This window comes from Pleurodeles waltl, chromosome 8, assembly GCF_031143425.1.
Source record: "Pleurodeles waltl isolate 20211129_DDA chromosome 8, aPleWal1.hap1.20221129, whole genome shotgun sequence".
NCBI lineage: Eukaryota > Metazoa > Chordata > Amphibia > Caudata > Salamandridae > Pleurodeles > Pleurodeles waltl.
In genome coordinates, this window is record NC_090447.1 from 988,504,421 (window position 1) to 988,517,471 (window position 13,051).

The 13,051-nt window shown below is 46.8% G+C and overlaps 1 protein-coding gene across 17 annotated transcripts in view; it reads left to right on the top strand.

Moving 5' to 3' along the window:
* MYCBP2 (MYC binding protein 2) overlaps positions 1–13,051 on the top strand; it is a 1,769,078-nt gene that overhangs the window by 1,608,482 nt on the left and 147,545 nt on the right. For all 17 annotated transcript variants that reach the window (XM_069205243.1, XM_069205245.1, XM_069205247.1 and 14 more), the window contains 2 exons: positions 379–498; positions 9,552–9,653. In XM_069205243.1, the coding sequence (XP_069061344.1) occupies positions 379–498; positions 9,552–9,653 (222 nt within the window). The remainder of the gene's footprint in view (positions 1–378; positions 499–9,551; positions 9,654–13,051) is intronic.

Below are 13,051 nucleotides of genomic sequence, written 5' to 3' on the forward strand. Positions count from 1 at the left end.
GGAAACAATGAACAAAGCATTTCTTATTTCTCCAGTTCTAATTTTACTGGTTCCCATACCCCCTCCCCCATCATGACCTTGGGTTCTAAGAAAATTTTGTCCTGTGTGAAATGTGTGTATGGATATCAGAAGTTTAACCTTAACTGTCTAAACTACGGTTGTGTGATATTCACTCTACCAACTTTCCTTCTTCAACTTGTGCATGAAGTGTTTCAGGGTGTGCCACTAGGATGAGTGGGTGGATTAATGAAATTCAGCTTTGCCCAATTTGCTCAAATTGTTATTAGTTGCATGTCCTCTTTGAATCATTTGTAAGTTAAATTGTTCCATTAGTTCTTCAGATCGGTACATACTGATCAACTCTGTATTATTCCATAGGGTCATCTGTCTGAGGCTTGGTCTCGTGTAACCAAAAACTCTATTGCGGAAACAATCATTGCTCTCACCAAAATGGAAGAAGAATATCGCTCGCCAGTTCGATGCATTGCAACAACAAGGGTAACCTGAAATTTCAAGCAACATTAGGGACATCCTAGATAATAGAATTGCATTCCAAACACAAAAAGGTCCTACACCAATGTTTGCTTTGAATGAGTATGTAAATATGCATGTTATGGAAGCATATAAAGCCAGGACTTTAACCCAGTCAGCATTATATAAAACCAAAATTGTTCTTATGGTACCATTCTACAAATTATCAGTAAGAACATAATTGTTAACATAGACGTTATCTAGAGCAATTTATACTTCCTTTAACTTCACACGTCTGACAAAAGAATAGTTTTTAGATGACATCATTTATTTTGTGATCCCGAGTCTTAAACAAAAAATGTCTCTTATTTTAGGAGTAAATCATATGTAAACATGTAGCTTCATTGAAGGCTCTCACATTTTACATTATTAGATTTCTATTTTCTATGAGACTTAAGAACCTTTACACAACAGAGCACTACATTTTTTGCCACTGGAAGTTATAAAAGCATGCATATTTTGCATTTTTCAAGCACATTTCCTGTTATCCTGTAATTTTTCAGCAGCACATTTTGAAATGTTCCTCTTGTGCATTTGTCAGCCATTCTTGGAAGTATTTGTGCCACAAAATAATTGGTTTGCTGTATGTGGTGGGTGACACCAAGAACTAATGTTGTTTGCAGTTAAATGAAGTGCCTCCTTAATTTGTATGTTTCAAAAACATGAAGTGCTGTGTTTCTAGAGGGGGAGTTAGAAAATGGCACTCATGAGGTCTCATCTGTATTTTAAGTAAAGGCTTGCTTTTTACTTAAATTGAGCCATGCTGTTTTCACCCATCTGATAGAAACATCAAACCACAGATTCCTTACCTTCAAATAATCCCCAGGCAACAGACTGGATCCAGAAACTTTTGATGAGCAGTACCCCTGCCATTGATAGGTGATGATGTTCTGCGTGGAATCTTCGTCCAAGCCAGAAGTGATATGCTTAGTGCCTATATAGGTGCCAGTCCAGCGAGATAACATCAGTAATTTTCTTTCTGCGTCAGTCAGCACAGATCCAGAGGAAGATACCACAGTCACTTTTTGACTGACCTTTTTTCAGTCTTTTGTCAAATATTTTTTTTAGACATAGGGCCTGATTACAACTTTGGAGGAGGTGTTAATCTGTCCCAAATGTGACGGATATACCACCAGCCGTATTATGAGTTCCATAGGATATAATGGACTCGTAATACGGCTGGTGGTAACACCTTCCTCCAGAGTTGTAATCAGGCCCTTTGTCTCTTAGTGTGAGGATGTCCACCAAAAACACAGGTTTCACACCATCTGATGCCTGACAATGTCAGATGTCAGTGACGGACCCCCATTTGGTTTGCCTTTGGTGTCCAGAGCTCGATCAGGATGCCAAGCCGTGCAAGGATAGCCGCTTCATACATCCAAAGGCACTGAGGCTCCCTCAAGCTCCTTACTGGCCGACTGACCTAGGAACACTCAAGATCTCAGTATTGAGGAAGGTCCCGAGGTTGTTTGTGGAGCTGCACTTGGCGATCGTCATCCCATTCAAAGTCATCAGGAAAACCAGGTAAGTCCCACCAAAAGAAGATATCGTTGAAGAGGTCTTTGACTTTACTGCACAAGTCTTCGGACATGTTGTGGGGCTGTCAGCACTCAAGGCCTAGCTGAAGCCTGTGACTTCTCTAATTTCCAGGACCCAAAGCAACCCCCACTTAGCTAAAATAATTTTATGAGGCCATGCACCTCTTATTTGGACTGCCCTCCTCCTCTTGAGCGCTTTTGGGTCAAATGGGTCAGAGAGGGGCAACTACTGGTTTTTCTGCCGGCGGACTTGCCCTCTGCACCAGTTGGGCCCCAGGGATCTGTTCACGGATCTCGAGCGGCAATGGTCCAGCGACCTCGACCTTCCCCCAATGTCCTCTCCAGGACTGACGCCCAGCGTAAGCGCCACCCCGTTCATCAGTCACGATTCTGATACAGAGCAGGACTGTCAGTTGTCCGGTGCCAACCGAGGGCAGACTCCCCATACCGGAGCCAGTGCTTTATTGCTATGATAAGCCTGGATTGGGTGATGAGAGGGAGGGGCCTGCGGACCCTTATGGTTATCAAACATTAGAAGATCCAGAGGACACATGGTATGAGGATCTGGCAGAAGCCAGTGGACTGTACACTTCACCAGACACTGGCCTGGTCTCTCCCTCCTCAGTGGCTACAGAGGAGGGTGCCTCATTTGTAATGGTGGTGGAGAGGGCAGCTGTAGTCCTGGACTTTATGCTGCCCTCAGCGGCAGTCAAGACAAATGTCTTGACCGAGATGCTTCAGCTGGGATTTGCCCCACTAAACCATTAATCTCATATAATGAATCCCCGAGCTGTTGAGCATGAGCATCGATCCTCCACTCAGACTGGCTCCTCAGGAGGATCTTCTGTCTTAGCAGCTGGGGACGGTTCTTCACTCAAACCTGTCCAATCTCTGCCTTCTTGTGTGGCGATTGAGCGGCAGCAGTTGACAGCTTTCAACCTTCCGCCCAAAGTCGGTAATATTATCTTGACAGCCAGGTGTCCTTCCACCAAAACAGTATATGTCTGTCACTGGAACAAATTTGTTGAATGGCATACCAACAAGCCTGTTTATCCCCTTTCTGCACCTCTGTCTGAGGTTCTCTTGTTTGTACTCTCTCTTGCCCAGCCAGGGCTTTGCTTTGGGCACCCTTAAGGGTTATCTGTTTTCCTCAGACTACCTGATTAGCCCTCCTTGTTAAAATCTCCCATCGTTTGGGAGATTCCTCAAGTGCCTTACCCATGTTTTCATCTACCCCGTTCATAATACCCCAGTGGGATTTGACCTTGGTACTGACTTTCCTCATGTGTGCTCCTTTTGAGCCTCTTCATAATTGTTCTTTTCGGCTCCTCGCCTTAAAGACAGCCTTCGTTGTGGCCATCACCTCTGCATGGAGAGTGAGTGAGCTGCAAGATCTTTTTTTCAAAGCCACCCTTCATCTCTGTCCATCCTGACAAAGTGGTGCTTCTTACTGTAGGAAGCTAGCCTGGTGTGTGGTGAGCACCTATGGTGTTATCACCTTATACCAGGTCCAGGTATTGACTGTGAAGACCGGGATTCTGCTATGCAGCACAGGAGCAGGAGAAGGGTTCCAGGAGTGGTGCAGTCTATGTCCCACGTCGGAAGAAGAGTTGCAATCAGTCAGTGGCGTGGAAAAACCACCAAGACAAGGGTTGCAAAAGAAGAGTTGCAGAGCTGCTGGGGACCAGGATGGTCTAGGGAAGAGGTGGGGACTCAACCCAACAAGGGGAGTCCCAGGTGACCCTCAGCAGTGAGAGTCAGAAGTCGAGGATACAGCCCCCATAGGCAACTCACAGGCAGCAGGCACAGGAGTCGCAGTGAGGCTCACTCAGCACACCTAGAGAGTAGGTCCACGTCGCTGGAGCAGCAGTCAGGAGACTGTGCTTTGCAGGGAAGAGTGCTAGAGGCCGGGGCTACACGGAGCCCGAACATCCCTTGGAAAGAGAACCAAAAAGCGTTGGTAGCTGCAAGATTCGCGGTGTCCAGTACACGTATAAAATGGCATCCCTGCACTTACGCCAGCCAGGAAAATGGAGTTGGAGTTCGTAGGGGCACCTCTGCTCATGCAGGGGTGCCCTCACACCTAGGTACCTGCACCCTGCCATCTGGGTTAGGAGGGCCTCCCATAGGGGTGACTTGCAGTGACCTGAAGTGAAAGGGTACATGCACCTTTTCACACAGGCTGCAATGGCAGTCCTGCAGACACATTTTGCATGGGCTCCCATGGGTGGCATAATGCATGCTGCAGCCCATGGGGAACCCCTGGTGCCCAATGCCATGGGTACCTAGGTACCATATACTAGGGACTTACATTGGCCAATTGCGGGGTATACCAAGTCAGGAACATCCAAATTTAGAGGGAGAGAGTACAGTCACTGGGGTCCTGGTTAGTAGGAACCCAGTGAACACAGTCAAAACACATTGACATCAGGCAAAAAGTGGGGTTAACCATGCCAAAAAAGGGTAGTTTCCTACAGAAGTCTCTCAGTCAGACGAACAAGTTAGTTACATTCGGTAACGCCTTTTCTGGTAGAGATATATTCTAGTTGCATATTCCTTATCAACCCACCCATAGGGCCCGCTCTGCGTACTGATTTTTAGGGACAGGGACTTCCCTTTCAGGGCCCTAGTTCTAGTGCACCAGTCTCAGTGTTCTTCAAGACTCTGTGCTTCCGGCGTGGAAAGTCGTGAAAAGAAACTGACGCCAGCTCGCTTGGGTGGTGCCTATATATGGCCGCAGTGCCATCATGGTGACCATGACACCAGCGATGGACATGAAGTCGACCGACTCCACCTGATGGTGCACAAGGGTACTGCTCAAAGAAAAATCTCCAGATCCAGTCTGACGCCTAGGGGAAATTCTAAGGTAAGGAATCTGCAACTAGAATATGTCTGTACCAGATAATTTGTTACCAAAGGTAAGTAATTTGTTCATCAGAATCTGCCAGGGCCAGCATTAGGGCGGTGCGGCCGCACCAGGTGCTGACCTGGATAGGGGGCACGGACCTCAGGGGGGCGCTATGTTTAACAATAACTTACGAAACTTGCGATTTAAAAGCACCTGCTGAAAAGTTCCTTGTGTGTACAGCCTTCAGGAAGCAATTAAAATGTAACGATAACTCTTCTGATGTTGTTCTAGAGAGAGAGATGGTGTTTTGTCCAGTGGCAGTTTTGACTTGCCATAGAGTAGCCTGACGTAAAGAACAGAACTATGTTTTATGTTGATAGCTGAGTGGATTAGTCAGCCTTTATCAGCGCTTTAAAACAAATCAAATGTATGTGAGAGAGGGGATATGGAGAGATTAGGGGCATTTTTGCTGGGTGGTAGTGAGGGAATCTGAGGAGTTGGTCATGGGGTGGTGAGTGCCAAAAAAGACTGTCGCACAGGGCGCCACCAGCACTAAACCCGGCCCTGGAATCTACTATGCATTGGCTAGAAAGCAAACCCCAGAACTGCGACCACATCATTAGCTCACAGAGTTAATGTCTGGATATCTGTCAGTCAGCAACGTGGACTTACTTGCACATGTTTACAAAGCACGACTGCCTAAACAGTCAGGCCCAGCATGACTGCTATTTTGCCCATTGGAACCTACAGACTTTAGTATAATCCTTATTGCAGCCCCTACTCTGGGGAGGTATTGCTTAGGTATCTATTTGAAGGTAAGGAATCTGCAGCTAGATGTCCCTATCAGATAAACAAGTTACTTGCCTCTGGTAGAGAGACTATCTAGCCGCAGATTCCTTACTGACCCAGCATCCTTCCCAGAGTGCAACTGGAGTATAGAGTTCAGGATTAACCCATCTAAGGGCCCTAGTTTTGCACACCAGTAGTCAGTGTTCTTCGTTGCTCCGCACTTCTGCCGTGGAAGTTCACTAGAGAAAGTGACATCAGAATGCTGGGGTGGCGGCTGTATAGGTGTGGTCAGTACAACCGCCATCTACCACGTACTTCAGTCCTGGACACCCTTTCTGCCATAGGAAATGTTGCCTTTCCCTGTGGGGCAATCCTCTTGCTCCCCACTATCTTCTTTAAGTCACTTACATCCCTCCAAGGAGGAAACGTTTTGATCTGTATTGGCGCTCTATGACTAAAGACATGGAATGCTTTGTTAACTGACTTTAGCACTCGGGTGGCGTCTATATACAGCTGAGGCCATCACTTCCTGAGGCGGGCCGAAACCACCTTAGAGTCCAATAGCACCACCTAACAGCATACGGAAGCAAATGGTAGAAAAGCTTACGGATCGAATCTGGCGCATAGTGGGATTTGAAAGATGGCAGATCTGTGATTAGAATAGTCACCAGAAAGAGTGATTCCAAAGGTGAGTAAACTTGTTCATTGCGACAGCTTGGTAAAAACTATTTTCTGCTCCATATGTAAATTTCACTTTTGCTCGAAGCTCTAGGCCTACACCTAAGAGACCCTAAGTTCATAATAGAACATCCAGCTCCGGAGTGCCTTGTGGTTTAGGCGTCCACTTGTAATCCTAGCTCTATTCTTTTTTCCCTCAGGGAATCGAAAGTAACTGATGTAGTGGGCAAGAAGTTTTTCATCAGGTAGTCAGGTGCTTCTCTCAATGAAAGCCATCTATATTATAGGACACTACAACCACATCCTTAGGGATGTGGCACATGACGTTTTGTTTCTGCTGCCTGAGGACCACCATATGGCTTTTGGGCAAATGGTCTAAGATGTACAACATGCAGCTCATCAGAATCTTTGTTCTGGTCTGGACAGCATTTACTCCATTCTCATTGTGAGATATCATGCCCGGATGCACTCCACCAGACTTTCTGGAAATTACAGGGTTTGTTGATGAATATGTCCCTGTGATGGTGCCAGACTTTGTGGTGAGAAGGCTTATGTGTCATTGGAGCACTTCTAAAACAGCAGGGCTAAGGCTTACTCCTTGGAATTGTTATCCCAGGACTGCCAATTCCACTAGCAACACAAAGTAGCTCAGAGCTTATTTAAAAGGCTCTGTAGTCCTCCAGCACCAACCTTCTTAGCCGATCTAGCAGCTAGCACAAGAGTTTTTGTTGCACTAACTGTAGCAGTGGTGCCAAAGGATGAGGACAGCACCAGCCTCATCAGTGTTTATCAAGGCATCACTTTCAAATCCCTTTAGTTGGCCCTCAAGTGGGAATTTTGGCCCCATATGGGGGTTTTATACAAAATTGTCTGACCACCTACTGTTTTTCCTTTAACAGATTGAAATCTAATTTCCAACCTTCAGAAACTGTCCTTTACAGTCCATGACTTTGCCAGAGACCCTATTGGATGTGTTTCTGCTGAGCTCCAGGGCAGAGTACTCTGAAATGGCATAAAAATATGATATGCAGTTAATAAAAGATGCTTAGAAAAATAATAATAAATCAAGTGATGTAAATAGATGAAGAGCGATGGAAACAGGGACTGGATCTGTTGGAACCTGGACCCCGCTTGCCAATCTTGAAGAGAGCCCCAAAGCCAAATTGGCCGGTGTCCGCAAAGCACAATTAGAACACGTTTTAGCAGGTAAATGCTGACCTGGGGGCATCTAGTGGTGAATGGCCTGTGAGACCTGGTGACCTGCTGAATAGCATGAAAAGAATAGGGACTCCGGACCTGAGACAGGAGAGGGCTCGAAAGTGAAGAACTATTTCAAACTAGGTAGGTCACCAAAGACTCCAGGGCCCACTTGATCCTGGTGGGAAAGGAAGAAGTAGTGGGTAACTGGTATCTAAGCTCCCAAGATGACCATTGCAGCAGAATCTGCCTGGCACTCTGAAGTGATGAAGTGCTCCTCCAACCCAGCAGCTCATAAATTGCTTTATGCCCGTTTTTTGTGTGCTCTAGACTCTGAAGTCTCCAGGGGATAAGTTCTGTCCTCTATGGGGCTTGAGCCAACTGTACTCTTTCCCACTGCTGCCTCTGATCCTTCAGGTGCTGAAGGAAGTCAAGTGACCCAGCGCAGTTCATGCTGTAGCCAATTAGGCTTCGAGGATCTGGTTCTCCAAACACTGACCAAATGCCTTCCATTTCAGCTTCCTCTTGGGAACGATCTTCTGTCCCTGGAGCATGGTAAAGAAATTCATGCATACCTTCACAATCTACAACTCCATGCATGGATATTGGGCGTAACCACCTCATCAAATTCTGCCTTCCATTGGTAGTAGTGAATGTCATTCTGTCCCGCACTATCCATCCACCAAATCTGTGTACTTAGGTCATTGGGTTGAATTTGTCACCTGGTGTGAGAAGCAAGTTGATCTACTCAAAACTGTCTGATATTCTTTAGTTTGTACTGTCTATAGCCAGGCAAAGCTTTGCTGTGTTTACTGTTAAATGCTACTTTTTGGCTTTTTCTGATTTTGCTGATCAGGCTTTATTATTCAAGTCACTTGTTGCGTTGAGTTTCTTTGAAGGGCTTTCACATTTTACCTCCATTATGCCGCAGTGGGACCTTAATCCTGAGCTTAGCACTTTTAATATGTGCCCACTTCGAGCCTCTCTAAAGCTGTACTCTCGGTCTTTTGGCCTTGACAGCTGAGTTTCTCATTGTTATCACTTCTTCTTGTCGCATCATTGAAATCAGTGTTTACAACCCACATTTCTGCAGTAATGAAAAAAATGTGGGGGTTGGGGCAGGGTGGTTCGGATTATCATACTAATATAATTTGAAATCTTGATGTTTGTGCATACTTCTGTTTGCTCACAATTCGAACTTAGCTTGCAACTTTTAATTGAGGCTATAGTGAGTGAAATCTGAGACTTACGTTATGCTTTTTATGGCATTCTATTCAGTCCTAAAGCACTCCTCCCAAGTGCATGGTGGTTCTGCATCATCACAGGGCAAACATTCCCTGCCTCCTGCACCAATCTCCGCCCAAAAAATAATCTTTGGAAGTTGGCACAGAGAGCACAATAGCCTCTGGGGACAACTATACTGGTGCCGCCACTAATGTCTCTCCACTTAAGAATGAATTAATTCTGTACTATTTGTGTATAGACTGCAGTTGAATAGGGTTGCCTTAAACATGCCTTTCAACTGATACTGTCTTCATCCACAGGCAGCGATTCCATCAAATTAGGTCCAATCTGCAGGCATTCTGGTGGTCTCCACTAGACAAATGTATAATCTCCTATTCATTTCCATGGCCATCCAAAGTTAGGTTTTAAAATGGGTATTTAAAGATTTAGGCCTGACAGTTTACATGTTTCCCTCTGCATTAAGGGATACTAGCTCAAACCCAAAATGCCTTTATTTCTGAGATTTTCACAGGGGACTGTGGATGTAGTTTTCATTCTGCTCTGTCAAGTGGGAGAGACCAACCGTCTTCAGGTGACACATAACTTGTACTGTTTTGAATTTGTGTTTTACAGGTTCAGACTTGTTTGTCATGTGAAAGTAAGCCTTCATTTCTTCATTCTTAAGGATACTTTTAGATGACGGATGGTTTTAGTCTGTGTTAAATATTTCATGACTTCCCTTACAGCTCTGGTTGGCTCTGGCCTCCCTATGTGTGCTTGATCAGGACCATGTGGATCGTCTTTCCTCTGGAAGATGGATGGGAAAAGATGGACAGCAGAAACAAATGGTAAACAAAACTGAGCCTTATGTTTGTTTCCCTTCTAGATTATTGACATTGCCATCATTTAGCACTAGGATACTTTGGGCTCATGGCTGTGCACAACCTTTTTCGGAGTTAATTGGTGAATCTCCCTGGTAAGTGGTGTAAACTTGTTTAAAGAAATTGGTTGTCAAATTTGTCTTGATTATACATAGAGACGTAGACTGGATCAGTGTGCCCAACAAGTTCATGAACTACTTCACCACCTTATAATTGTGGTTGTACATCAGACAAGTGTTTTGTTAGCAACTACTTGTCAAGACATTCCAGTTTTTGATTTGAGGCTATAAAGTCATGCCTCAAACTATATTGTCTTTGGCATTCACACATTTTATTGTTGGATATTTTACACTGATTCCTGGTGCTTTGCTGAGCTTAAGTGATAGTGTACGGCTGGGCTTCTGTTTGGGACACTGGGGGACCTTGAATAACCCTAGGTGGTGGGGGCACTTTGCAGCAGGCTATTGCTTGTACTTTAACAGATCTAAAAATAATGGACATGTAGCCTGTTAAATTTCTAAAACCCTTATTAAACAGCTGTCTGTCTTACATCAGACTACAGACTTCTTCCTTTTCCTCTGCAAAGTTTAGCCTTGTTATTAGCTTTGACCTTATTATTAGCTCTGATCTTGCAGATCTAATCTGATAGAGACTTCTAGTTGCAGATTTGTTACCTTAGAATTTCCACCAGGTGTCAGGCTGGATCCAGAGATTTTTCTTCAAGCAGTACCCTTGTGTGCCATCAGGTGGTGTCAGTCGACTCGCCGTCTGTCGTGGTTGCCGTGATGATGTTAGGGTCATACATAGGCGCCACCTTAGTGTGGTGACGTCATTTCTTTTCTTTCCGCGCAACGTGCTGATCTGGAGAGAGCTACACTGGTCGTTTTTTTACCAATTTCAACACTTTTGTCATGTTTTTGGTGACTTTTGGTGTGTCGAGGGATGTCCCAGAAGACTGAGATCAAACCATGCGAGGACTGTCACTGCATGATGTCGATGACTGATCGGCACTGGGACTGTTTATGGTGTTTGGAGCACGACCATGACCCACAGTTGTGCTCTGAGTGCGGGGCTATGCACCCAAAGACTTTGAGGGAGCAGTCCCTAAAGCTCATGGCAGCCCGACACTCAACTCCACATCGCTCCTGGTCTCGCTCGAGAGGAAGCTCTTGAGACGACTCTCTGAGTCACTACCACTTATCTTCCTCGAAGTCTTCGGGTCACTCAGGTAAGAAGATAAAGAAGCCGAAGAAGGCTCAACGTTCTTCGGCTTTACCCCGTCGCTCGGCCAATGCGACATGGGACAAGCCTCCATGCTTAAGGCCTCCATCTGCGGAGCCTACTTCTGGGTCCGCTATGCACCGCCCGAGTTTTTGGGAGCCAGAGCGACCCCTGCCCAACTAAAAGAGTTTTATGAGGCCATGCATCTTATATTTAGCCAGTCTGACCCCCCTGCGGAGCACTTGAGGACTTGGGGCTCGAATGGGGGTCCTTCGTATTCCGTGCTGGCGGCTTCAGCCTAGACCTCTGCGGGCCCCTCCGGATCCGCTATTGGATCCGTGACAACGCCAGTCGAACCATTGCAACCTTCTCCTGCGCAGGCTAAGTCGTCTGCACTCACTGCGTCGCTTGGGATCGCGATCAACATCGACCCAATCCTAATCCCGATGACCCAGAGCCGGAACAGCGCTGACTGACATTGCTTCCTACTTCAGTGGGGCCTACTCACCCCAGGTCGTATTCGGACCCGTTTTCTTATTGGTACGAATATGAGGAGGCATCCAAGGGGTCGCTGGACCCTTATGAATACCAGCTAGATGACCCTAATATGGACTGGGCTCAGGAATTGGGCGAGGCCGGTGGTCTGGATACTTCTCCAGGCGCTGGCGTGCTTTCTCCTCCTACAGTGGCTACTGTGGAGGGAGCCTCATACTCAGTGGTGGTCAGTTGGGTGACTGAGGTTCTTGGCTTCGAACTGCCCTCTGTAGCAGTCAGGACTAACCTCCTGACAGAGGTGCTTCAGCCTGTGTCTTCCACTTCGGAGCCTGTACTCCCATTCAATGAAGCCTTCACCAATGTCCTTCTGCGTACTTGGTTCAGACCCAGCAACAGGACAATTGCCCGCTGCTATCGGCCCACCCCGATCGACCCTAAATTCCTGTCCAAACACACCACACCTGAAAGCCTTGTGATTCAGGATTCCTCTTCTTTCTGGTGCATTCCCTTTCGCTCCCCCGGATTGGGAATAAAAGTGACTGGACCAACTTGTGAAGAATATGTTTTCTTCCTCCAGTCTGGCGTTGCCCTCAGTGAACACCGCATGCCTTTAGGGCTGCTATATCCATTCATTGTGGGGCACGGTTGCTTAAGTCTTGCCGCAGATCCTGGAGGAGGACCTTGCTATTGTCTCACAAGCTGTTGCTGATGCGAGGGATGCGGCGAAGCTCACTATTTGATGTGGGCTGGGCACGACCGACTCTCTGGGTAGATCGGTTGCATCGACAGTGGCCTTGAGGTGCCACGCCTGGTTGAAGACATCTGGTTTTTCGAGGGATGTCCAAGAAACCCTTATGGTTATGCCCTTCGATGGCACCTGTCTCTTTGGAGCCAAGGCGGACTAAGAGGTTCAAGGAGTCCCGGACTACGGCTCGATCCTTTGGCCTTTCGATTGCCTCTCGTCCACAACAGTACGCCTTCTGCCCTTTTCGTGGCCACAGAAGGGGCTCCCTGTTACATCCCTTTCCCAGCCACTGTGCCACCTGCGGGCCAGGGATGCTGAATCCCACAGGCTCATGGAGCAGGGAACTAGAGGTCTGCCCAGTCCACCCCTGCCCCTGTGCAGCCTCCAAGCCTTCCTAGTTTGTCCCCCCATCTCAGACCAGTTGGAAGCAGGATTCGCCATCACCTGAACCACTGGGAATCCATCACAACAGACAGGTGGGTTTTACAGATTGTCTGAAGGGGCTACTCCCCTCCCCTACGAGACTGGCCCTCCAACCATGCCTTCATCCTACGACCGCTTACTGGAGGCTCATTTGGCACTTCTCCACTTCACTGCACTCTTGGGGTGCCGTAGAGATGGTCCCTGTGCCAGAAGTAGGTTGTGGTTGATATTCCCTCTACTTTTTGGTGCCCCAAAAGGACAAGGGTCTATGTCCTATCCTAGATCTTCGGTCCCTCGGTCTCTTCCTCAACAAGCAAAAGTTCAAAATGCTCACTCTGGCTCAAGTCTTGTCTGCCTTGGACCCAGGAGACTGGATGGTAGAGTTGGACTTGCAAAACGCTTATTTCCATATACCCGTCCTGCCTGCCCACAGATGTTACTTGCAAGTTGTGGTAGGTCATGAGCACTTTCAATTTTAAGC